The sequence below is a fragment of the Trichomonascus vanleenenianus genome (assembly GCF_965637985.1).
Source record: "Trichomonascus vanleenenianus strain CLIB 3782 genome assembly, contig: TRVA0_053S, whole genome shotgun sequence".
Taxonomy (NCBI): domain Eukaryota; kingdom Fungi; phylum Ascomycota; class Dipodascomycetes; order Dipodascales; family Trichomonascaceae; genus Blastobotrys; species Blastobotrys vanleenenianus.
In genome coordinates, this window is record NW_027481834.1 from 57,636 (window position 1) to 82,169 (window position 24,534).

General features: G+C 50.5%; 12 protein-coding genes across 12 annotated transcripts; 8 read left to right on the forward strand and 4 right to left on the reverse strand.

The window, feature by feature from the left end:
• Window positions 1–737: 737 nt before the first annotated feature.
• On the forward strand, window positions 738–1,979 carry TRVA0_053S00738 (ACT domain-containing protein; the record flags this gene model as incomplete). Its single annotated transcript, XM_076687254.1, has 2 exons — window positions 738–761; window positions 831–1,979. 2 exons carry the CDS (start codon window positions 738–740, stop codon window positions 1,977–1,979), a joined length of 1,173 nt encoding a protein of 390 aa, XP_076538519.1.
• Window positions 1,980–2,265: 286 nt separating this feature from the next.
• Window positions 2,266–3,180, reverse strand: YUH1 (ubiquitin-specific protease YUH1; the record flags this gene model as incomplete). The annotated part of the gene is made up of 1 exon (XM_076687255.1): window positions 2,266–3,180. The coding sequence occupies one exon, from the start codon at window positions 3,178–3,180 to the stop codon at window positions 2,266–2,268; it is 915 nt and encodes a 304-aa protein (XP_076538520.1).
• Window positions 3,181–3,234: 54 nt separating this feature from the next.
• On the forward strand, window positions 3,235–4,161 carry TRVA0_053S00782 (uncharacterized protein; the record flags this gene model as incomplete). Its single annotated transcript, XM_076687256.1, has 1 exon — window positions 3,235–4,161. One exon carries the CDS (start codon window positions 3,235–3,237, stop codon window positions 4,159–4,161), a length of 927 nt encoding a protein of 308 aa, XP_076538521.1.
• Window positions 4,162–4,190: 29 nt separating this feature from the next.
• On the reverse strand, window positions 4,191–5,162 carry AIM25 (Aim25p; the record flags this gene model as incomplete). The annotated part of the gene is made up of 1 exon (XM_076687257.1): window positions 4,191–5,162. The coding sequence occupies one exon, from the start codon at window positions 5,160–5,162 to the stop codon at window positions 4,191–4,193; it is 972 nt and encodes a 323-aa protein (XP_076538522.1).
• Window positions 5,163–5,250: 88 nt separating this feature from the next.
• RSM26 (mitochondrial 37S ribosomal protein mS42 RSM26) lies at window positions 5,251–6,147 on the forward strand (the record flags this gene model as incomplete). The annotated part of the gene is made up of 1 exon (XM_076687258.1): window positions 5,251–6,147. The coding sequence occupies one exon, from the start codon at window positions 5,251–5,253 to the stop codon at window positions 6,145–6,147; it is 897 nt and encodes a 298-aa protein (XP_076538523.1).
• A 623-nt stretch (window positions 6,148–6,770) lies between these two features.
• On the reverse strand, window positions 6,771–7,367 carry TRVA0_053S00848 (uncharacterized protein; the record flags this gene model as incomplete). The annotated part of the gene is made up of 1 exon (XM_076687259.1): window positions 6,771–7,367. The coding sequence occupies one exon, from the start codon at window positions 7,365–7,367 to the stop codon at window positions 6,771–6,773; it is 597 nt and encodes a 198-aa protein (XP_076538524.1).
• Window positions 7,368–7,544: 177 nt separating this feature from the next.
• Window positions 7,545–8,153, forward strand: VPS25 (ESCRT-II subunit protein VPS25; the record flags this gene model as incomplete). The annotated part of the gene is made up of 1 exon (XM_076687260.1): window positions 7,545–8,153. One exon carries the CDS (start codon window positions 7,545–7,547, stop codon window positions 8,151–8,153), a length of 609 nt encoding a protein of 202 aa, XP_076538525.1.
• Window positions 8,154–8,309: 156 nt separating this feature from the next.
• On the forward strand, window positions 8,310–8,507 carry TRVA0_053S00892 (uncharacterized protein; the record flags this gene model as incomplete). Its single annotated transcript, XM_076687261.1, has 1 exon — window positions 8,310–8,507. The coding sequence occupies one exon, from the start codon at window positions 8,310–8,312 to the stop codon at window positions 8,505–8,507; it is 198 nt and encodes a 65-aa protein (XP_076538526.1).
• Window positions 8,508–9,563: 1,056 nt separating this feature from the next.
• On the forward strand, window positions 9,564–11,669 carry TRVA0_053S00914 (GATA-like domain-containing protein; the record flags this gene model as incomplete). The annotated part of the gene is made up of 1 exon (XM_076687262.1): window positions 9,564–11,669. The coding sequence occupies one exon, from the start codon at window positions 9,564–9,566 to the stop codon at window positions 11,667–11,669; it is 2,106 nt and encodes a 701-aa protein (XP_076538527.1).
• Window positions 11,670–16,338: 4,669 nt separating this feature from the next.
• On the forward strand, window positions 16,339–20,146 carry VPS54 (Vps54p; the record flags this gene model as incomplete). The annotated part of the gene is made up of 2 exons (XM_076687263.1): window positions 16,339–19,323; window positions 19,379–20,146. 2 exons carry the CDS (start codon window positions 16,339–16,341, stop codon window positions 20,144–20,146), a joined length of 3,753 nt encoding a protein of 1,250 aa, XP_076538528.1.
• A 333-nt stretch (window positions 20,147–20,479) lies between these two features.
• TRVA0_053S00958 (uncharacterized protein) lies at window positions 20,480–20,725 on the reverse strand (the record flags this gene model as incomplete). The annotated part of the gene is made up of 1 exon (XM_076687264.1): window positions 20,480–20,725. One exon carries the CDS (start codon window positions 20,723–20,725, stop codon window positions 20,480–20,482), a length of 246 nt encoding a protein of 81 aa, XP_076538529.1.
• A 795-nt stretch (window positions 20,726–21,520) lies between these two features.
• Window positions 21,521–24,341, forward strand: LMO1 (Lmo1p; the record flags this gene model as incomplete). The annotated part of the gene is made up of 2 exons (XM_076687265.1): window positions 21,521–21,569; window positions 22,156–24,341. The coding sequence occupies 2 exons, from the start codon at window positions 21,521–21,523 to the stop codon at window positions 24,339–24,341; spliced, it is 2,235 nt and encodes a 744-aa protein (XP_076538530.1).
• Between the last annotated feature and the right edge of the window lie 193 nt (window positions 24,342–24,534).

A 24,534-nucleotide genomic window follows, 5' to 3' on the forward strand; every position in this document is an offset into this window, starting at 1 on the left:
CGGACGAAGTAGACGAATAAGAAGAGAAAACGATGGATCAATGGCTTTTATACACAACACTGCCGTCTTGGTTAGACGCCGGGAGACTGGCGCTTACTTCACGTGCATGCATTCCACGCCGCACGACCTGCGGCGGGCATAACCCAAAATTGAAATGAAGGGGTCCACCTAATGCAGTCTTCTGCACCTACCCAGTGCGCTTAAACCCCGTCTTAAACATGGAGAAAGTAGGGGGGGGGGGATTTTCATATTGGCAGTAGCGGATCCTCGTACGCTACTGTGATGTGTAATGCATGTACAGTATAATACGTAGAGTCAGGCCATTGCTTTCCGCGGTGAAACACATTAGCTGCAGGCGCTACACTGTAGCTGGGCTCCGATGCTCGAAATGCAGGTGTCGTGGCGCTTCGGAAATGCAATAAAGCAGGTCCCTAGCTGATAATCAGTCAACAGACTAGATTCATCATATCTATGTGCGTCGGGCCATGCTTGCAGTTCGCCATTGACTAATTGCAAAAAAATACTTGTCGGTATCATCGCACTCCGGATGGATTGGGAAACCCGGACCGCCATTTCAGATGGTACATGTGAAAAAGCCGACTGGTTATATACGCTGAATACGCGCAGGAAAAAAAATTCCACTCCTGCGGTACTATATAACAATACGTGGATCTGAAATTTTGCAAAGCTTTCATTCTTGAGGATAAGCGAGTAATAGAAAAATAGATAGATCCCGAATGAGCACTCAAGTGCAGTTATTTGTAAGTTTGGAGCAAAAGAATTTTTGAAGAATGGCGGGGTAAGAAGAGGTACTAACAAGAGGCGACTAGTCAACACCGCTGAGCCTGGTGTCGATACCCAGGGAGGCCTACCCGGTATTCTGCCAAGGGGTGCTGAAGCTCATACTGGGGACGTGGAAAGATGACCTGTTTGTGTTTGACTTTGAGCGGCCCAACGCTATGGCAAGCGCCCTCTCTTCATACACTAGCTTGTCGCGGAGGTCGTCGCACCACGAAGACAATCTTAACTCTACGTCTACGACGCCGACCCAGGAGAGCCCAGGGACGCTGGAAGACAAGTACGAGGAGCTGCTCCAGTTTATAAATGTTTCTCTGACTCCAATTGAGTGCTCCGTCATCCTGCCCAGCGAGCTAGTGGATGTCATATTTGGAGACGAGCTGAGGCAGTTTGGCGAGATGATGAAAGTCGAGACCCTGCGTGACACTTATCTGGCGATCCAGGTCGACACGGATGGCATGGATACCGGGTCGCGGGTGCTGACGGTGACAACCCCGCTCTCGGTCGCCGGGGTATCCATCTTCTTCTTGTCGACCTACTTCTCCGACTACGTACTCGTGCCGATCGAGGCGAAGACTCGGGTCATTAAGGCACTCGAGGACCGCGGGTTCTCGTTCTCGAACCTGGCCAATTCATACATCTCCCTGGCTGATCCGTCCGATCTGCACCGCCCTCCGACGTCTAGTCGCTCTGCATACTCGGCAGGCCTAACAGAGCGCACATTTGACCTGTTCAAGCAGTCTGGTGTGAGTCCCGTGGTTGACTCCGCCGTCAAGCTGTTGCTCACTGGCGCGCGGAGTCACGATAGCGACGCTATCAACCTGGCCGTGACGAAGATCTTGCTCCAACCGCCAAAGTACTTTTCGGTTACCATAAGCTCTGGATCAGAGCTGTCGTTTTTGGTCGATAAGCACACAGCAAAGCGCTTCCCACATGATGCATTGCTGGGGTCCCCTACGGACTATGTCATTCCTGTTTCGCTGGACCTGCGCGGTTTGCCGGAGGACTCTACGGGTATTGTCTCTGGTGTAGCTGGGCGGCTGATGGGCCGCAAGGGCGATGGAATCCATATGGGGTACTGGTCTACTGCCAAGAGCGGCGTAGTGCTGGTGAACGAGGACAATGCTTCTATTGCCATCCAGGAGCTGGCACTTCCTTTACAGGACTCTGACCAGAATTAAATTATTTATTTCAACGAAAACTTTAAATCTCAGAGAGAGATTATGATTATTTAGCAATAATGCATTTAAATTAACGACCACTGAAAAATAGATGCGCGCACTATTCGGAGCGGCAAGCACCAGTACAACCCAGTAATGGAGCTCCCGCAGTTGGGGGCCCTGCCCCCAACCCCCCCGTTACGAAACGTACATATCAACCAATTCTCCATGAAGCAGATTCACAGGGGGGGTTCGGGCTCCGCTTCGCGGAGGAGCGTTGTCCAATTCAAAGCTGGGTAAACTACTGTTATCTACGGGCCATTCGGGCCTTGGTAGCCTCTCTAGCGTCCTCTATTGCCTTTTTCCACTGCTCGTCCGACTTCGTCTGGCTGTACTTGACCAACAAGTCACGGATCAGCCCGACAAAGCTCTCCCTTCGCAGTAAGTTCTCCCTCTTCCATGCCTCTCGCTTGGCATTCTCCCGCGCCAGGCTCTCCTCATCGCCGATGGATTTGTAAAAGTCTCGCTTGTCATTGGTCAACGCAATGAGATTAAACCGCGTCTCGCCTTGGGGGCTCTTTTCAATCCTCTGTCGCAGGACCTGGGGCAACCTCGTACTAAACTCCTCCAATTTGCACTCTCCGTGGCTGATGGGATGTGGATGCAGTCCATCGAGCTCGTAGAGAACCCCATCTACAGGGACATATGCGATAAAGTGGTACAATCCGTCATCGTTTTCATCCACCTCAGGACGCTCCTCTTCATCGTCGGCAAACGGACTCGGCCGGTGGAATGAATTGTGGACGACCCTGATTTGCTCCGAATTTGAAATAACCTCACCCTTGAGATCCGGGTCGAACGTCTCAGAGAACGATTTGAACTCCTCCAGTGTTTTTCCGAGCTCAATGTCGGGCCGGTTTAACAGCAGCGAGAGCACGGCTTGAGTGGCGCATGCGTTCTGGATCTTCTGGTGTGCGAAGAACACAGCCTCGTCTGCGGCGTAGTTACCATCCAGTGGACCATTCTGCTCAGCAATCTGCTTGTACTGGCTTTGCCGGTACTTAAAGAGGAAGATCGCGCCCAGCAGTGGCTGCACTTGGGCCATGGAGTCCTCGTCTATGGACAGGAGCTCCTCAAACTCGACTCCTTTGACGCCAAGCTTTTCGATCAGCTCGGTGAACACTCCAGCATCCGATTCAATTGTACTCCACGATCCAGACATGATAATCTATAACCTTGAATATTGATAAATGGTTCGATCTCGATAGACGGGTTGATGAGTTGGGTTGGGAAGAGTAGTGGGGCCGTCTCACATCGTCACTACTCACAGATCTTTAAGCAGATAGAAGAGCGTAGAAAGGCCATGGACTATGACCGAAAGGCCATCGTGGAGAAGTTTATTCGCGAATCTGAGCTGAGCAGAACAGAGGTATTGGAGTTCGTCAAATGGCTGGACAAGTGTATATTACGGTGCACCAACCTCAACGTGAAGCGAGCCCGGCAGGCTATGCTTGGTATTGTAGATGGTACACCGGAAAGGCTTGGACAGGTGATCCAATGGATGGCCGAGTATTTTAATGGGCTTAGTGTCGAGACTGGGATGTATGTGCTAAATGACTGCCTCCACCACCTCAAGAAGAATACTAAACCAGATTTCCACCTTGAGTACGACAATTCGCCATTGCGGCAGATGTTTGAAGCATATGAGCAGGAAAATGAACCCTCGTCAAGGCAATTGATGGAAATATGGGTCTCAAGGGAGTACCTGCCACGGGAAGTCACCAATACCTGGTACGTCAAGAAGACAAAACCGCAGGCTCCTCTCCAGTTCAGCCGTGACCTGCCGTTCTATGAGCTGCCAGCATCGCTGATTCTAGAGTCTGTAGTTCCAGGAACGACCATTTATCTGAACGAGCTGGAGGAACTTCCGGGTACTGCCCCCAATGAGGAGATTCAAAGTGCTCTGGAGTGCTTCTATTCGGATCTCGAATCCGCTACGGCAACTACATTCAACGAGATTGATATTGAAAACGATAAATATACCTACAGTGGCTGGTCTAGAGGCTTTGTTGAAGAGAGAGTGAACCGGTTCAAACAGACCCGCCCTAAGGAAGAAGACGAAGGAACCAACTCAACGACCAGCAATAATAAGGTCAAGTCGACAAGGTTATATAATGCAGTTCCGCCGCCACTAGACTACTAACTAATCGTATAGTCTCCAGACTATATCAATTAATCGTAGTCGCCAAAAGAGAAGAACCCTCCCCGGTGGTTGGAGTGCCGCGAGAAGAAGTCAAAGTCGATACTGACTGCCGTACCTAGCATGACGGCTCTCTGGTCCAGCGTCAGTGGACCCGCAACATTCGGATACACGTTCTCGAGCCCTGCAAACGACGACGGATCCATACGCAGCACGTACACGCCGGTGTCGGTAAACAGTTCACGGCCAATGCCCACCCAGTTTCGATCGACCGTGGCCAGCACGTTTCCTTGCGCGTCCTGGACGGGGAATGCAAACGACAAGAAAGGCGCATCGACACGCCCAAACTGGTCAAACGAGTTGGGGCCGTCGCTCAAAAACAGGTTATACCGCCTTCGCCACAGGTGCCACTGCTGCTTTGTCTCGCCAATGACAATGGCGTTATCCTCGTGGCCCTCGGCTGGCAGAATGGCCTTGATGTGCGAGTTGATGAACGAGAAGGGCCGCCGGATAGTCATGACATGGCTGCCATGGCGGTCGTACACGCGCACCGAGAAGGGCCGATGCAGCCGGTAGACCTGCCTCAGAATGGCCTTGGTGAACCCAAAATCCTCTTCCTCCATGTACCCGAGATGTGTGCCATTGGGGTCAAGTACGGCGTACCGGTTGGCCTGCTCGAACCCGAGGAAGAGGTTCATATACTCCATCTGTCTTTCCATGACCAATGTCGGCTGACTGAGCAGCTCTACTACGGCGTCGCCGGCCTGGAGAACGCCGTTGGGGTTCGGCACTTCGGGGCGCTGATAGTATCCGTAGTCCTCTGGGTACTCCCACACGGGCTGGCCCGGTTCCTGCTCCATCCGCCGCCGTCTCTCCTCAATGCTGTTCCGTAGTCTCTGGAGATCGTGGCGGCGCAGCCTGTCGGCGTTGGTCTTCATCGACGAGTAAAACCGGGCCGTCCTGAGCTGGGGACCCATCCGGGCCGCCATGCGCAATCCAATCATCCTACAATTACCAAAATGCGAAAATAATAAATACGAAAATGACTATGATTGGGGATTACAATTGGCTGATCAGATTTCGTCTGGTTGGATGAGTTGGATGTGTGATGAGGTCGGAGGTGGGGCCGGGCATGAGAGACATTTGGGACATGAAATTTTCAACCTTCGACTTTGGATCTCTTTAGTTGGATCTTGTTCAGTTGGATCTCTAGACTTGGAATCGCAGATGTTCAGACAGGGTGTGCGAATAGCAGGAAGAGGGTTCCGAGGCATTCACACTGTGCCGCGGCTGGCAAAGGAGGAAGTGTACCGTGTGCAGGGCATCAACGGCCTCTACAGCGCGCAAGGGTTCAACACAGCGTGGACGGAGTATCAGGAGCATCTCACCGGTAGGCTGACCGAGCTCACGGTTGAGACGGAGAACGAGACACGAACGCCATTCCAGGTTTTGCAGAATACGGCGAAGAAGTCGGATCAGGCACATGTGTTCAACTACGCATCGCAAGCATACAACAACCATTTCTATTTCGAAGCATTGACGGAGCCGTCCAAGAACAGCACGGCGCCCAGCCTGGCACTCAAGAAGAAGATCGAGGAGCAGTTTGGGTCTGTCGAGGAGCTGCGCGACCAGATGCTCCACGCGGCGGACTCGATGCTAGGCGTCGGCTGGGTGTTTTTGGTTGAAGACGAGTCAAAGCAGCTGCATGTTCTTTCGCGGTTCAATGCTGGGACGCCGTTTGAGTACTCGCGATCTCAGATGTTCAACCTCAACTTCAAGGTGGACGAGGAGACGACCCAGGCCCTGGAGGAGCTGCAGAACCTCGTGCTGGCCAAGGAGAAGAACTATGTCGTTCCGCTGCTCGCCGTCAGCACCTGGCCACAGACCTTTATCACTGACTTTTCCGTTGCCGGCAAGGCCGACTTCCTTACCAAGTGGTGGGACTCCATCAATTGGGACGTCGTCAACTCGCGATACTACCTTAACTAATCTGTACAGTTTGTAAATATTCACCAAGACTTGTAAGATAATCATTCTCCGCGGTGCGGAGGTATGGAGCTCGAGGCACAAGCCTCCCTGGGGACCTGCTTCGCGGAGATTTGGGCTGTAAATGGGTGTTTGTTAGACGTTATTACGGGAATCTCGCCAAAGATTGAAAGTTTGTCACAGTGTAACGAAAAGGTTGTTGCTACGCGGAGAATTGTTGCAAAGAGGTCAATTGACCTCCGGTTTGGAGATGTTGAGATGTATGCACCAGCATAATACCATGTGTAGAATTCCCATACCGTAGATAGGTAGAGGTTTTGAGGCGTCGATAATCTCATAGGTTATGGGTTCAGCTATCGACCATTGTTCTATATCATTGATAATTCTTCAGCCTCGCTAGCCACAAGCAGTCTTAGTTTTCAGATGGGTCAAATGTGTGTACCGATAGTCCTCTGAGTCTCTTTACGAGATAGTTACTCAAGGAGATTTTACCGTCTTGAGAAAAAAATGCGCGGGTTGGCTTCCAGGAACTCAGTGACCATCGGAGCTACGGGCGCTCGACGGCTGGACCTCGAGTACACTACGCTGCTGGAAGCAATGGAGGTTTGACCACTTCGCAAAAATAGTTAGATCGTCTCATCGTTAGTAGGTACTTTTGGCTGCTCGCCACAGTGTTCAATAATCTCAAGAAGCCTCTCATCATCTGCCCAATTTTGGCCGCTCGAAGCGATAAGGGCCGGGATGAGGTCCTTCAAAACACTCGTAATCTCTCTGGCCTGCCGCAGGTCTTCCAGCTCTTCTCTATACTCTTTATACTGCTCCTTGGAGAAGCGCTCTCTTTGTGAATCGCGCAATTGCCGTGTTGTCGAAACGATTTGCTTCGTTGTACGGCGATTGTCTTCGTGTAGGGCCTCCTGCTTCATTTCCCGCGCTATGATGTGCGCATGGAGCCGGTTTACAAATTGGCGCTGCTTTGCGAGTATCGCCGACAGCTTAGCGCTGATATCAGCCTGGGCTTGTAGCCTTCCGGTCAGATCTGTAATCTTTATATCCATTTTTGGTGTCCGGGTCCGGGCCCTGGCTCGGTCGAGGTATTCCAGCTCCAGGGCAGTTAGCTGGCCCGAAGATCTAATTCTGGGGATGCCAAACTCATGGTTGTACACGTCTTTGACCGTGTCAATAGCCACCTCGCATATCTCAGCCAGGCTACTATTAGTACTCATCGAAATAAATCAATATGGTATGGCTGATATGCAGTCACCGCCGACTGGGATGTCCCTTCATCACTCTACCATTACAGATCCTGATTTAACATTACCAATATACATCAACAGATATCCAAACAGTAAATCCCGATTTAATATTGTACATCAACAGAAATTGGATATAGATACAATATAATGGAGATAGAGCAGTTCAAATTCCCGTCAATATACCACTTTGCGCCGTTTTTCACGCAACAGCCCAATGAGCGTACCTGGCACGCCCAGCTGGGCCACTGGGACTCGCTGGTGCTGGAATACTGCGCGCACTACCGCATCTGGACGCTGGATCTCGGGCGCACCGTGGCCGAGAGCGGCTTACACAGCGGCGCTGTCGACGGCGAGCTGTTCAACAACGGGGCCATCAACCGCGGACTCAAGCCCGACACGTTACGTAGCGTGCTAGAGTATATGGCGTCGCAGGGCCACCTCGAGTGGTACGCGGAGACGGCTCCCGGCGAGTACGGGTACTATGGCGCAAAAATGCGGTCTACAAAGGCAATTGTCTACTTCAAGACCCCTGAGGAGTGGGCGGATGCCATTGCCGAGTGGGTCGACTCGAGTGGCCTCGGCGGGACGGTGCTTACGCTATACGAGCTGGCTCACGGGGATATGGTAACCAACCAGAGCTTCTGCGGAATGCATGGCGCACTACTGCGCAGGGCAATCGACGTGCTGGCCCAGCGCGGCCAGGCGGTGCTCATGAAGGGTGCTGATAAGGCCATTGTCGGCGTCAAGATGCTATAGGCCAATCAGCACCCATCATCACCAATACGGTGGACCTCTCCAATATGATGGGCGGGGGTAGCTGACGAATATTGTTCGGAAGTGTCACAAGCGCCTGCTCCGGGCGGACCCGTTCCGGCCCCCCACCCAATACACGTCTATCAATGCGTCTACTGTATGACATTCAGAGAGGTTTCGAGGGGAAATGGAAGACAGGAAGACAACTCGAGCAAGGAGCTGAGACTTGCGTCGGTTGTTAAACGGTCAATTGCTCGCCCTTTAAGACGTATCGCCATTGTTGGGGTGAGGTTTGGGCACTGTACCGGGCGCGCTGCGTCGCCATGTGGGTATATCTCTACGTTGAAGCATGCATGAGGCTCTGCATCTGGGTCGTGATGAGCCGTTGGTTGCTTGAGTCACTTGTGTACTCGTAGCCTGAGTGAGATGGAAAGGCGGTGGTTTCGTTGTTAAAGCCATCGCCTTTTCGGAAAAATTGGTCCGAAATCACAAACATTGATTGAGACAGAAAGGTTTGGCTTTTTCGATCTGCCAGCGCCTGCCAATGTACTTGAATACTTTGATGGGTGCATGCTAGTACCTGATCCCATGGCCCAATATTATTTCCATATTGTTCCATTTCTACTTTACTACTGTGTATGTACATGCTGATATGTTCTATGTTGTACTGCTTGTTCTATTACTAGTTGTAGTGCTCAATATTGGTGGCATGTAGAAAGGCTAGACCATTACCATATCAACGCCCGTACCCTACTACAGTACAACAATCCTATACATCTACACACAATGCATGTAGGTTAGATAACAGATCAAACGTACCATCCCGATCGGAATAATATATGGACACATGGATCAACATGGGTCATGGTCGACGCTGGAATGATCAAGCTCTAGCGGGGGAGGGGGGGGAGGGAGGTCCCTGACGGAGGGTCCGACCCAAAGGTCATTTCTTGTTCCGTCATTGTTACCCAGGCGCGGACACTTTTTACCCCAGAGAACCAAAACTCACCGTCCGACACACCCATCTCCATAGAGCGACGAGCATTTAATTTTTTTTTTTTCGCCCTTCATTTCTGAAAGGCTGTCGACTTTTTTTTTCCCTCTCTCCACAAAGGGAAAGGGCTCTATTTTTTTTGTTTAGTTCTATTCAGAGGAAAGGGGATTTATTGTCTTCTTTCCTCTCGGCTTTTGGATCTTTTTTTTTTTAATTTTCCAGGTATAAAGATTTTTGTAATTTTTGACGTACTTTGTGCCAGAGAAGTATACCTGTATACCTACTAACTGCTATCTACTACTCTGTAACATCTCAGGGCGAAATTTTTGACGAACTTTTTGACGACTTTTTTTGGGTGTAGATTTTAACATACTGGGGCGACGAGGGATATTATTATTCCGCCGTTTTTTGGAGAGACCATGTCAGGAGAAGTGGGTCCTTCTGCTCCACTAGTGGAGAAGCCAAAGCGCAACACTAACCTGGCCGAGATCTCCAACGCAGTCTTTGTCGACGATGACGAGTCGTTTCGTAAAAGCACCTACGGCCTCAAGCGCACCCGCTCCATGGGAGTCCTGGACGAGTTCCAGTCGCGGCCCTCGCAGGATTTGATTGGCAGCATGGGCGACTACCCCCATCTGCAGCAGGCCTCATACCCGGCTAATCCAAATACTATTCCCCACCCTGTCAGTCTGGTACCGCGTCCTACTGGACTGGAAAACCAACCAAGTCTTCCGGAAAGCCAGCCAAGCGTCCCAGAAACCCAGCCAAGTCTCCCCGAGTACCAGCCGAGCGACCAAACTAAAGTGGAAGAAGACTACCTCAATACCAGCGAGGCCACGGCGAACCGTACCGACGGATACATGTCGTCTGGATCGTCGGGGTCGTCGCTGCCTGGCACTCCGGAGCTCCCGCTGCTGCACGACGACTCGGCGGTTAAGCACGAGCCCTCGCGCCATGTAGACTATCTGTCGCACAACTGGAAGGAGAGCGACATCTCCGCCTCGTGGCGGTATATCGTCCTGCGTCGTAATTCGGTCGCCAACTCGGCGCGACTCGAGAACGCCTCGTGGCGCACTTGGACCAAGGCCAAGTACAACCTCAAGACGGTGTCGCCCGAGAGCGTCAATTGGCTCAAGGACTATGACGTGACGTGGCTCTACGGCCCGCTCTATGAGGAGCCCGCCCAGTCGTACGCCATGACTGGCATGACGCCGCTCTCGCCGACGCTCTACGACCCCGAGGAGCACAAGAAGAGCACTATTGCGTCCCCGGCGGTGCCCAACACAAAGCCTATCCTCAAGAAGAAAAGCATATCGCAGATGATGCTCGACCGCCCGGTGCTCCCTGTGCTAGGGCATCACTCGTATCCAGCCCTGCCTAGGAGCCCCACCTCTGAGGAACACCACCAGCACCACCACCCACCACCACCGCAAGAAGAGGAGGACGAAGACGAGGAGATGGACATTAACACCGAGACGGCCATGTACATGAGGCACCACAACTATAGACACCGGCCTCGCGCCGGGCCCACCGACGAGAACCTGTCGATGCGCATCAACCAGCAGTATAGGCACGTCCCGGGCCATCTTTACCAGCAATACCTTCAGCAGCCACAAAGCCCCGATGCAGACACACTAGCCATGAACATCACCGAAACTCTTTCGGAGTCTTCTGCCTCGGCTACAAGCCTCACTCCCGTACCTTCTGTGGGCACGCCTGGAGCATCGGCGCTGCCCGTTAAGCAGGAGCGACACATTCACTTCAACGACCGTGTCGAGCAGTGCCGTGCTGTGGAACAGTACATTGACGACAGTGACGGCTCGGGCTCGATTCTCAGCAGCGATCGGGACAGCGACGATGACGAAGACGAGGAAGATGAGGACGAAGCAGGGCTCTTCCTCATGGTGCGTTCGACCTCCTCGGTGTCGCTCCACCGGACCAAGGAGCTCCAGGCGCTTGACAGCCAGGGCCATCGTATCCAGCCCTCGATTGAGCTTCTGCCCGCGACGACGCTCAAGTATGACTATGACGACTACGAGCGTGAGGCGCGACAGAATGCAGAGGCTAATTCTGTCGCATACGCCATGAGCCACAACACGACTAACCGCCGCCAGGCTTACAAAACGTACGACTACAACAGCGTCTACGAGTCCCCCAGTGTGTCACCGCAACGCCGAGACTCTGAGGAGTCGTTTTCTCCAATCACAACCGCCGCGCTGGCGTCGTCCATTGTGCAAACAACCACTGAAAATGCCACAGGCCAGATTGACACACCGCATAAGTCGTCGCAATCTTCATCGGCCGTAGCATTCCTCCAAACGTCGTCTGCGCCTTCGCCGCCGGACGAAGAGTGCTCGAGCGAATTCGTCGAAGACACAAGTGCTAGTCCAGAGCCCGAGCAGCAAGCCTCGCCATCATCTACAGACAGTAGCGAAGAGGACAAAAAAATTGGACGGTTAAACAGCGCGGTCAATGTTGCTAAGGACTTTGCTCAAATGATCCTGCATGGCAATTGGAAGCAGTGACCATTTTTTTTATTTTTTTATTATAGACATCCCACCCACACCGTATATATAGTCTCTTATCTATAACTATTTATTCAACGCCTTGTACATATTCCAATGCCAGTACTTCACTCGATTGTTCAACTGTTTGAGTTGGACAAGTACAATATCTGTACTCAATTGTTCAACTATTTGCAGACACCAATTCCAGCACTTTAAGTACTCAATTGTGCAACTATTTTGGCAATTGGCGAACCCATTTAAGTAGTTAATGGTAATTGGCAAATCGAGAAGCCGGTATTGTTTCCATGTCGGAGTCAAGAAATTGGTCACGGTTGTGACCTGCCAAAGATCTTACCAAAATAACTATCAGCTGTGGGCTACTTTGCACCCAACATTCTATTACCGAATCAACTACGTCTCTAGTGACCAGCTGTACCTGTTTGAAAGGCATTGAACAATAAACTCTTCGGCAATTAAAACACCAAACACCGAGTATTTTGGCAGTGCCCACAGTACCAAGCGGCCAAGGCAAAGGTCTAACGTATCCAGTCATGCTCACCTCCTCGCGAACCCTCAAAATAACCCCGGCTAAAGGAGTGAGATCCCTATACCTTATTTCAAGGTGCCGTTGAAGTTCCAAGCTCCTTGACTTGTCAGCTCGCCACCGTAGCGATGTCGCGTACTGGCAAATCTGGGCGAATGCGTCGTAGCTCACAGCAAGCTAATGCAGCTATACTTGTATTCAAGTGCCTATGGGTACAATCGCTGCCAGGACCCGGTCCAATCCTGAAACATAATCAGTGACCTCGTCAACGATTCTCAAAGCAATTGGCCTACCACAGTGCCGGAGGGCCTTACAGAGGCGGTCAAGATCCTCAGCCGCCATGCTTGTCATTGGATATTGGAATCACAGTACAAGCCGAGTTGCGGCACATGCACAACATTTCTCAATAGCATTCAGTGCACTACTGGTGTCCTTTCTGCTCAGGGAAATCGAGCACTTCGTCACCCAGATTTGTTTGGAGATGAGTTTTAGCACGGTATCATTGTCAAAATGTGCAGTATGGTCGCTTGTCAAGAAGGCCGACCATTGTTCACGAATAAAATGAATGCTCTGATATAGCCTTTTCCGCAGCCGCGTTGAATGCTGGTGGTAATAAAGAGACACTGCAAGATCGTCTTATCGAGATATTGGAATATGTTAATCCATATTTCTTGTGGAACTTGTTCAATCATGTCCAATAGTGCTAATTTCAGGCGGAGTTGGTATGCTGCTCCCATGTACTCCGATCAAAAAAGGACATTAGGCTGATATTCTCTTACGGTGGCTAAATAAGTACGTAAGCGATCCAATGGTGTCTGGTTATGGTTTGTCGCCCTTCTATATGCTCTTGTGAAGATTGAAATAGTCACTCCAACCTCCGAGCTATCAGTGGATCACCCACTGAGGATACCAGCCCACGTCTGCCTTCGTTTTTGAATATTTATATGCGATGAAGTGAGGATGCTGCATGGCATCCTTATTTACCATCTGAACCATCATGATAATACTTATAACTCTTTAGATGTGCAGAGGTTGTTTTTTTAGCTGGACTGTCTACGCTAAAAGTATCTTTTATTTAACAGTATCAGTGTCTCCCAAGACCCCTCACGAAAACGAAAAGATGCTATAATTTGTACCCTTTGTGGTTTTCCATTAGTAGTTTCTATACCCGTATTTGTGATGGGCTGATGCGGTTTTTCACGTAATATCTGTGTAAAACCCCGACCAGCCAATAATTCCCTTCACCTTCTATGACAAACTTGTCGAAGGGACATGAGAGAGAAAGATAGAACATGAGAGGGAATGCAATCTTGTTAACAATACAAGCTCAAACGTGAAATATATATAAAAAACAGACAGAACACAAATTGTCAGAGTGGTCAGCCGCGCCTACTCATGATCTGTGGGCAGGTGCAGATTTGTCTCAGCCCCATGCGGCTTTTACCCCTGATTTAAGTTTAGTGTTATGCGATTGGTATCTGTTTACAAATGCTTAGTTCGTATGAACCTATTCTCTCATAACAGAAAAATGTACAGCAATGAAGCGAAGGTGTCCTCGCTTGGACTTCCTGTGGGAATTTTGATCTGAAAGCGATGTCAGGTTTTTGAAGAATTTGGGGATTCTCGAGTTCAAAAATGCTCAAAGTATCTCGGATCCGGCTTTGAGTCGGTTAGAGAAGAAGATTATGAGGTGACAGATGCCTGCAGTTCTATTAACTGGACGACGCTGCGGATGCAGCGCTGCGGCCTTAAGAGCAATGCCATACCGATTGTGCGGCAAGTCGGCAAATATTCTCAAGATTGTGAGAATATTGCCGTTTTCTATTGCGATGCCATGCTCCTCTTCGACTTCAGTTCCGTACCTTTGGATGGAACCCTTAGAGTTAACTATTTCAAAGAATCGGAAGAGGAAGAGCAGCGCGGCATGACGTATCATCGCTTGCTCTTCGCTTTTCTGGCCCGTCAATTGAGTGAATATGCCCCAGAGAACGGGCTCGAGCTACAAAATTTGGACTCTGATCAACAAAGCGTTCCCCAACGCGCCTAGACGACCTGCCATTCTTGAAGAGTGAGTCTGTCAACAGTATCAGCCGCGTACCTCTAGATTATTTAATAGCTACTACAAATATAGCTTCGTACATGAAACAGATTTATTATTCGCTCGATGATGAGAAGCCTCTCAGAGATTGCTAGTATATAATGCCGGCGGTGGAGATCACTGCCTATCAGGCCTATACCGGGATCTGTTCTTTTTTTTAGACTAAAGTGCATTGATAAATAAAGTACATGTGGTGAACATGTTGTACGTACACGAGCTTTCGAAACTTATTCTGAGGGTGAAAAGATAAGTTCAAGAAATAGCGTTTTGGTACTGGAGCTAACAGCGGTATTGTCCCATATTAAATAACTAATAATAAACTCACTGTAGTCGAAGCCTATAATTTTAAGTTGATAGATATTGTAAAGTTTCTTGCGGGGATCAATGGAGTAACGACAGCTATAAATTAGCAATCTCCTGCCTCATCAGCCTAGAACTACTGTACGCGTCACTGATAGGATAACTCAACAAACCAAGCCCGCTAAAGCAGAACGAAAGATGCAATTAAAGATACCATGATTCCCCTAATTTAGGGGATTTCAGTTTGCAGCCCGCCAACACATAGCTCCTCCGCCAACATTTATGGACCTGGGCTGTTGTCTCACAGGAATCATCTGCTGAAAGAGAGCAGAAGTCTTTCGAGATTTGAAAGACACTCGCACTATCTTCCTTGTGGCAGGGAAGTTTGGCTCTGGAACTGTGGATTTGAAGCTCCACTATTCGATCCACGTCGGACCAGATAGTCACACACAAGTCTTTACGGTTGAGGCTCAGTCCGACTTGGAAAATGTTAAGCGAGGAGAAATGCTGGTGGCAAAAGTGTACGACCCGGTCTTCATGTTCGACGAGGGGGGGACTTTTGGACCCTTTTCATATGGCTGACGAACTTTATAACCACGAGGTGCGTGCCTATGAGAAGCACTTAAGAGTTCCAGGGAGGGCTGATCCCCAAGTTCTATGGGTCATTTTCGTTGAACATGCCTGTCACGAATGGAAAAACAAGAGAGGTTCGACTAATCCTTCTCGAATACATACCAGGAAATTCAATGGAAAAGCTGGATGTAGAAAGCTTTTCACAAAAGGATTGCCAGCAGATGATGAAGTCGGTGATTGATTTTGAAAGCTCGATATACAAACGCGATATAGCGCTCGCAAACCTAAATCTTGAACATGTGATTGTCACGGATCCTAGTATTTCGTGCAATAGGCCAATGGTTTTCGTTGATTTTGCAAATGATCTTTTCGGCCGTATGACAGATGATGAGTTAGCTGAGTTCGGACTGGCGCTCAATAAATATGCCTCGCCAATGTTGCGGTGGGAAAAAGGACTGGCATCCACATTTAATGAATGGCTTGACTGGGAGTGGTTTGAGTCTCAGTATGCACATATATTGCCGTCAGTCACATAACGGACAAAGCTCAAACCTGTTGTGTCTCAACGGGATAACGAAGAGAAGGAAAAAGCTGTAGCTTGCCTTTGGTTTGAAAATTGGTATTATAGTTCAATTGCTCTGGAATTATTACATATCGGTAAATCGCTAGTGTGCTCGGTAAACATATAGCTTCTAAATTGTGGCAAATGATATGAGTTCAAATCAAACTTTTATTCTCTTAGGATCATGTCTATGTAACTGCCAATTACTGCAGTGACTACCGGTATCTCATGAAAAGATTCAGAAGGCTACCGGTACATTTGGTCAATTGGCAAACTAAGACTGTTTATGGGTAGCACAATTGAGGAACTATCGATAATATAGAACAAATGGAAATAGCTAAAATGGCCACCTAAGATATATGTCTACCCCTCAAAGATATGGAGTAATACCTGGTATACTTTTACTGAACCAATGAATGCAGCATCTACCTATCTACGGTAATGTGTGAATTCTACATATAGTTTTATATTTACATTGATATATATCTGCAAGCCCATTATGCCTCCTAAAATAAATAATATCCACAATTCGGACAAATAAATGTATAATAAAACGCTCGGCACTTAGATGAGTGGGGCATATTTGGAGGATCGCAGCTTGTGATATGCGATGGGAGCACCGGAGGACAAACGTGGAATACCCCTCCGTGCATTACCCCCAAAACCAAATAGCCGCGAGGATTGCAGACCGAATTCGCGGTTTGGCAAGATGAGCAGAGAACCGGAGGTTAATTCATCGTCAGCTTCGGTGAATAACCGACTGTCGATAGACTCGAGCGTCTCGACGCCGCACCGAGGCCGGTCTACTGTGGGCCTGGGGCTCGATGTGTCAACCACCCCGAATCAGAGCTCCATCGTCGGCCACCGGCGGTCGAGCAGCGTCACCAGTGGCGTCAGCAGCCTGAATCTGCCGTCGCAGTACGCGAGTTCGGTTTTCTCCCCCAGCAGCGCAACCCAATCGTTCTATCTGCCGCCAGGGTACAATCGCCAGTCAGCGCTGGGCGCCAATGCAATATCTGACATTGTTGACGGGTACAGCTCTGCTCCTGAAGAGTCCGGCGGGTCGCTTCTGTCTCCGTCGAGCGCTGCCAATGCCCGTAGGCAGAGCACGAACAATGCACCTCCGGCGGCGGTCCGCCAGGGGAAGCACTCGCCCCACCCGTTCCGGCCGCCTACGAGCAAGGATATCCCGCCCGTGACGCTCACTCCCATCCCCAAAGTCAAGAAGACCGAATTTTCGCAGTATCTTGACAGCATTGCCGACTTGTACGATGATTTTTATGCCACTCGAATGACGCTCGGGGACGAGGAGAACGGAAGCAGTTCGTCCCTCGATCTCCAGACGCGGTCGAACATCTCGTCCCTGTCTACAATTCCCGATGTGTTCTTCAATGAGGACTTTCAGATGGACAATCCGCGTATTTTTGACGTGGTGAGCGAGAATAGCGTCATTGTGCGCGGGGACGGCGACGAAGAGGAGAACGACGGTACGCGGCGCATCTTGGCGACTAATTCCATCCTCCAGGAGAAGCTCAGCTGGTACATTGACACGGTCGAGCTTCACCTGATTAACGAAATCTCCAAGGCATCGGCTTCTTTTTTCTCGGCACTCGGGGATCTCAAGGACATCCGATATCAGACGGCGCAGTGCATAGCCAAAATAGAGAGCCTGCGCCGGGATCTGGCAGTAGCGGATGAAAAGCGGGCAGTAGCAGGCATTGATTTGCTGAAGCTCCGCAGGAGGCGCCGGAATGCGAGCATTCTTGCTCAGTCGTTGCAGCAGATTGCCACGGTTTTGTCCAAAGCCGATGAGGCCGAGCTTTTCCTTGCACAGGAGAACCAGATCAAGGAGTGCCTGGATACTATCGACGCTGCCGAAGCGTTGCTGGCGGGCCAGGCGGAAGGTTCTCCACTGGTTAAAGAGTGGACGAGTGAGTGGTTGCATCCTTTAGTCGATCTGCGGCAGGTGTATGCTCTCAATGATCTGCGCGAGAGCCTGGCGAACCTGAGGACGCGGGCGGGCCAGAGCTACTCCACTGCGTTTGCCGAGATGCTTCTTGAAGACATTCGCAAGCACTATGAGAGTGTCCCCAACGACGAGACTCTTTATCGAATGGGACGGTTGGTCACTGCTTCTACTAGACGTGGGATGAAAACCCAGAGTGCCAACAATACCCGGCAGATAAATACAGATTACAACGAGATCAGTCCGCAGCTGCGTACAGAGTTGGCCGATTTGTTTAAAGGGCTTATGCGGTCCGAGAATGTGACCATCGCCATGAAGACCTACAAGGACAAGGTAATACGCGAGGCGAGGAACATTGTACGGATGTACTTGCCTACCAACAGCGATTCTGCGTCCATGAGCTCTATGGCGTCTACTCGGACTGCTGCGGACAAGTCGAACCACCTGCGTAGTGCGCTCATTGATATGTCGGCGGAGGATGCCGAGGAGATGGTCATTGACGTCTACACGACCTCATCCGAAATGTTTAGGCGCCTGGCCACACAGCAGAAGCTTTTGCTGGATGTTACTTCGTCTATTATACAGGAATACGAGAAAACAGAAGGGTCTGGTGGCTCGGTCTCCTTCCCACCAATGGACCTGACTGAGCTGCTGGCGGCAATTGTAAAGCTTTCGCAAGACCGGATGAGCAAGATTCTCAAGGTTCGACAGGGAAATGTCGCCAAGCTCGGCCTGCAGCCATTTTTGAACTACTTTATGCTCAACAGCATGTTTTTGTCCGAGTGCGAAGCGGTCAGCGGAGATACGAGCGACGACCTGCGCAACACTCTTACCTACCAGATCAAGACCTTCCTCAATACGTTCCATCGGCAACGTCTTAATGGGCTTACGACACTTATGGAGAAGGATAACTGGAAGGAGGCGCTCGTTGATAGAGTGACACAGGAACTTGCTGATAGGCTTGTCAAGTGCGCTGAACGAGTACCTGATGAATGGATCAGCAGTTTACAGCAAGTTATTGAAAAGCAAGAGAGCAAGGTCAACAATGAAAACGAAGACTCTACGTTACGCAGTATTGTAGTTGGCGAAGAGTCGTTTATTGTGGCCAAGGCTGGGCTGGAAACTATTGGTATTTGCGAATCTTACCTGAAGATCAGCGTAGCGCTGCCTCATCTTGGGAATGAGGTAGTTACCAATCTCAATGAGCTGCTTATGAAGTTCCACAACAACGTTGCGGACCTCATTCTGGGCGCTGGCGCCGTCAGGGTCGGCGGACTCAAGCACATTACAGCCAAGCATTTGGCACTGTCTTACCAGTCGCTGAACCTTGTGGTTACGCTTGTGCCGTACATGAGGGAGTGTGCGCGAAGGCTGCCGTCTGTGCTGACGTCGCGGTTGCAAGAGCTGGACAACACTAAGCGAGAGATGCAACAGCAGCAGGATAAGATCCGAGACAAGTTTGTGTCTATTATGGACGACAGAATTTCGGCGCATTCGCGAGCAGTTGAGCGCGTTGACTGGTCGAAGGATGCGGAGGAGCCATGCAACAAGTACATGGTGAGCCTGGTCAAGGATGTCAGTGTACTGGTGAAGATTGTCAACAACATACTTCCCCATGGTGTATATTTGGTAAGTTGAGTTATTTTATTCGGGACGGATGTGAGCTGCGCTAATTGCTTTCTAGGAAATTACGAAGCAGATATTTGAGCTTTACAAGCGGAAGATACTCGACCAGTATATCAAGGTGGAGTTCAAGTCTGTGACAGAGAAGAAGCGCATGATCAAGGATGCTGAGTATTTTGCGAGCAAGTTGGATCATATAGAAGGGTCGGGCAATGCGGCGGAGGTTGTTCTTGAGAATGTCAATGTATTGCACGCTCCAGGAGAAAACGACGAAGAGCCTAAACCGCAGGAACCGGAGGTAGAACCCGAGCAAAACCAAACGAAACCTAAGGAAAGCGAACTAGAGACGAAATCTGAAATTAGGGAACCAGAGACGAAATCTGAAATAAGCGATCCGGGGGCGAAATCCAAGGAGAGCGAGCCGGAGACTAAACTTGAGGAAAAGGAACAGAAAAAGATTATATCTGAAGAAAGCAACACGGAAACAAAACCGGAAGAGAAGGAATCCGAAGACCACAAGGATGCCAAGGAAGAAAAAGAAGCCGAGGAGATTGGAGGCAAAGAGAAAGAATCAGAGAGCCCAGGGCAAGGTAATGGGAACGAACGCATAGAAAATACTCCACCATTCGAAGAACCGAAAGAAGAATCAGACTCCAACAGGCCAGCAAGCCGAGGCAGCCTTGATATCAATAGTACAGCCGAAACTACTTCTACAATCGATGAATCCCCTACAGGCGACGAAGTTGCGAACCCAGACAGCACGGAGTCATCATCTCCACCTACTAACGAACAGCCGGAATCTACAGACTCCGAGGCTGCCGCCACATAATTCTACTTTATGTTAGACTAATATTCATAGACTACAGTCCATTCATTACTACCAGTTAGGTAGAATCGTAACATTCGCAAGGGAGGAGAGCACTACTGTTTAGACTAGAACCACAAAAAGTCAATAATAAAAATGCCTGTGGCGAAACCCATGCCCTAACACCATGTGAGCGGTACATACAATAATGCTGCAATAATCAATGCAGATTCATTACGATCATGTATAGTCTATCGGCGTTGAAGAGTCGGCTATAAATATGTGGCCAAGGTCGTAGATTTAAGACAACTTCATCTACGATACCACCCAGATGCATTGAAGCATAGCGTCTCTCGCTCAATCGAGCTTGTCGCGTATTTCCTCGAGCCGCTCGGCAGATATGCCGCGCTTGGTTCTGTCCAAGGTGTCCCTGATCTTCTGCCCCAGCGGATAAACCTTGTTGGCTTCGTTCTCGCGGAATTCCTGGTGGTTCTCCATGAGTCGCTCTACTTGGTCGTTCAGCTCCAGCGCCAGCGACGCAAGAACCCGGTAGGTAGCATCTCCGCTACCGGATATTTTGGAAGAGTTGTCGCGCCCAGACATCGCCTCTCCACGTACACTGTACAAGTATCGGTGCAGCTAACTGTACAGCAGGTACTACTACGATGTACTAGGTGTTGGTGACGGGCTAGGCACGCGGCTGAAGGCGGCGCGCTCGCGGTGTGGAAAGAACCCCTTTTGCAGGGATCTCCGCTCAGGTAGACGCATGAAAAACAGAGGCAGTACTGTATTGTATGAAACGACCTTTTTTTTTTCAAGTTCTGCGCGTCGTGCAGTAGCGGATATGCAGTGGCCATTCCCCTATTCCGCTCTCGGTCTTCTAGATTTTGGGCGCGGGACCCCCCGTGTGGACGGACAGTAGACGCGGCGGTTGGCAACGGTGTAAAGCGGTGCGTGTTCCGCGCAGCGAGATCCACCAAGACACTGGCCAACGGCATGAAACTAATTAGCGTCCATTCCACTTGACGGAAAACGGTTAAGGGCCTCGAGGTTCTAGAAGGACTGGAAGAGGACGGCAGGTGGATAATGCAGATCTTTTACCAGAATGGCATAATATTCCTTGAGGGCGGGTGAATGGTTTATATGCGGCGAGGGCTCAATATCTGCATAGGGGCCGGCATTCTGTATCTCTCTCTACAGGAGCCTATGTAAATTATGTGTAGCTTACGAAGTGGGTTGCCTGCACCACACACGCACACACACTTGTCCCCTATTTTTAGGAGACGACATTCTTCCCTTTTTGTATTTTTTGGTTCTTCTTCTCCTTCTCCAGGTGCCTTTGCTTGTTGAAATTTGCGAGCATATAGTGACTAGGCCAAACGCACCGTAGCATTGATCATGGACTATCGAACGGTGTATGAGACTTTGAGGTCTGCCTCAGAGACAGGTAAGTAAGAATCGCCTGATCAAAGTTCGCGAGTGGGATGGCATGGCCAGGCTCGACCTGCGGGAAACATCCGATCCACAATGGCTTTGTACGCCTGGTTAGGCAGAGCTTGCTGAATAAGGGGTACAACCTTAACTTTCTATGGCGAAGGACACGAAGGGCCCCTTTTGTCCCTGATCCTTTGATATTAATCCACGAATCATCAACTTTGCCAGTTGAAAGCTGACAGTTGACAGTTGAGAGTGAAAAAGTTGGGAAATGTTCAGCCAGTCAGTGCAAGATGAGGAGCATGCGCGGTTGGTCGATTCGATTGTGCCCAGGAACTTCAGCCGGCTCGGGACCAGCAATAATAGGCAGGTCAGGATGCCGCCCAAGATCGGGGGCTACCGCCTGAACCGCCGCCAGTCGCTGGAGACGATGTACTCAGGCACAACTACGGAATCAGAAGAGGACTGCACAAGTGACTTCTCCGTGGGTACAACGAGGAGCAGCGGATCAGGCCAGCGCCCGGACGAATTGATACCCGTGTTCAACCCTGAGGACCGCGAAATCAAGTTTTACATGGAAGCTACTAACCGGTATCTAGAACAACTGCTGTACGACCACAAGCAGGCGGCTACCGCATTGCTCTCGCTCAAGTATGGTATCTTCGAGTCCCAGGACGCGGCGTTGAGCTACTGCCTCATGTCGCTATGCACGCTGCTTCAAAAGACTCCGTCGGCGTGGGGAGTCATGGAGCAGGGGCTCGTAGACCGAATTGTGTCTATCGCCGCGACTCAGGACGAGAGCCCGACGATTCTGTGCCCGGCGCTCTCTATCATTGGCCTCGTGGCGCTCGAGTCGCACCACCACCGCTACCTGGCGCCGGAGTCCTGCCCTAACCTCCTTGCGTCTATTGAGCGAGAAGCCAACTTCCTACCCCTTATGGTGTCGCGGCTCTCGCTGAACCACGTCCAGACTGTTTACGTGACCCTGCAGGTCATCAATTCCCTTCTCGTCGGTCTTTTCTTGCCCCCTGAGACGAGGAACCACATGTACTGTTCGATCCGAGAGTCGGACCTGTTCAGACACGCAGCATACCTTGTCGAGAACAAGCCCGTATCTTCAGCCCTGCGGCCGCAGCTGTGCGACCTGCAGGAGATTATCAAGGCATGTATCAAACGTACGAAACAGATGCCCATTGATCCAGAGAACAATGTATACCACAAGCTTACCTATGTCTCCATGGAGCAGCAGCTCAAGACGGTCGTGGGCACAGTGGAGAATGGCCACCTGGTGGACTGGAAAAAGGCTGGCGTCGACGAGGAAGTGACGACGCCCATTGAGGTCATTAACACAGCGGGTGCTGGCTGGGCCGGCGTGCTGGACTTTAACGACTTCTTCAGCGAGGACAAGGTCGGGTTCAAGAAAATCTTCCTAGAACAAGTCGGCTTCTCGCGCCCCGAGTCGCAGTTCCCGCTGCTGAAGGCCTCGCTCACTGTGACTTGCATTCTATACGACATATTCAACATCAATGACGACTCGACGATGAACCCGCGGCTGCTAGATGGCACTTCGGAGACACTTCAGCCGCCAATCTACATTCCTTCTAACGAGAATGACAACAATGCTAAGGCTGCCGCGCCAATTCCACCATCGCTGAAAGTGGCACCACTGGCGCAAAACAGCCCCAAGAGCACGAGCTCGCTGTCCACTTCCAGTAGTTCTCTGCTTGGCGATTTGAGGGGGCCAACTGTGGCCCATGACCAGCTAAGCAACCAGAGCTCGGTAGAGAAACTCATGAGCAGCATGGACAACCTTCGGCCGCTGTTCTTCGACTGGACTACTCTGCATTTCGCTGGTGTTTCGAACTTCATGCGAATCTGGACGAGCTCCAAAGCCACTACCGCTGACTTTGACAACCTCACTAAAGTCGTTACTGTTCTATTTGACAAGGCAACCCAGCATGCCATCTCTGCATCTTCGTCGTCCCAAATAGACAATGTCGTGTCCAAGCTCGACTTGATATCCTACGAAGAGCTCCGAGCTTGGCAGCTCAAGTTAGTTGAGAGCCGACTCAATGAGAAGTGGGGCGAGGAAATCAAACACCTCCACCGGCAGTACATCCAGGAGTCGCAAGAATTCGTCCGAGAGCAGAGAGTCCGGCTACTTCTCAAGGGTGACTGGTTCTTCATTGACGATCCAACACAAACATCAATCGTTTCAGCCAATACCAATGCGGCGAAAAACAGCGCTCTGGCGCAGCAGCGGTCGGCAGGATCGAACCCGCACCGACGATACTTCGTCGCGCTGTCACCGAGCCGAAAGACACTGCAATACAGTCAGTTCCCGCAGAAGTTGGAAGAGACCCCGGCTCCGGAAGCCCTGACGCGATCTGTAGACTTGTCCGCGGTGAGCAAGGTAACGGTTACCCCTTTGTCCTTGAATGCCAACAGCCCGCCAAAAGAGCTCAAGAGAGTCTCGCTCTCGAGCCGAACCAATTACAGTAAGATTACTCTCAGTGGGACAAGCGGGTCGCGGGACGGTGCGACGCTTCAGTTCTACTCTGACACTCCAGAAAAGGCTGCCGCCTGGGGCGATGGTCTGCTTATGCTCAAAAATAAGTCTTATCAGTCTGCAGACACCAAGCGTTTCATTGAAATGTTTGCCGAGACGAAGCTGCGAATTCAGATGCTCAATCTGTCTCCTGAGGATCTGGACTCGAAGCCGGAAAATGAGCCAGAGGAGGAGTTTGACCGATCCGAAATTTCCACTGATTTTTACTACAACTAATGAGCATGTATATTATCAACGGTTTTGGCTATCATCTTCCAGTTCTCCACGAAATGGAGCACTGTAGCTCGAGGGTTGGCTCTCAAATGCCTTTTCTCTACCTGTAGTTGTAAAACCTCCCTGTGGCTCCGCTACGCGGAGGTTAATCAATTGACTTGATCTCCTTCGCAAAATCGAAGCTAGGGCAGCTCGA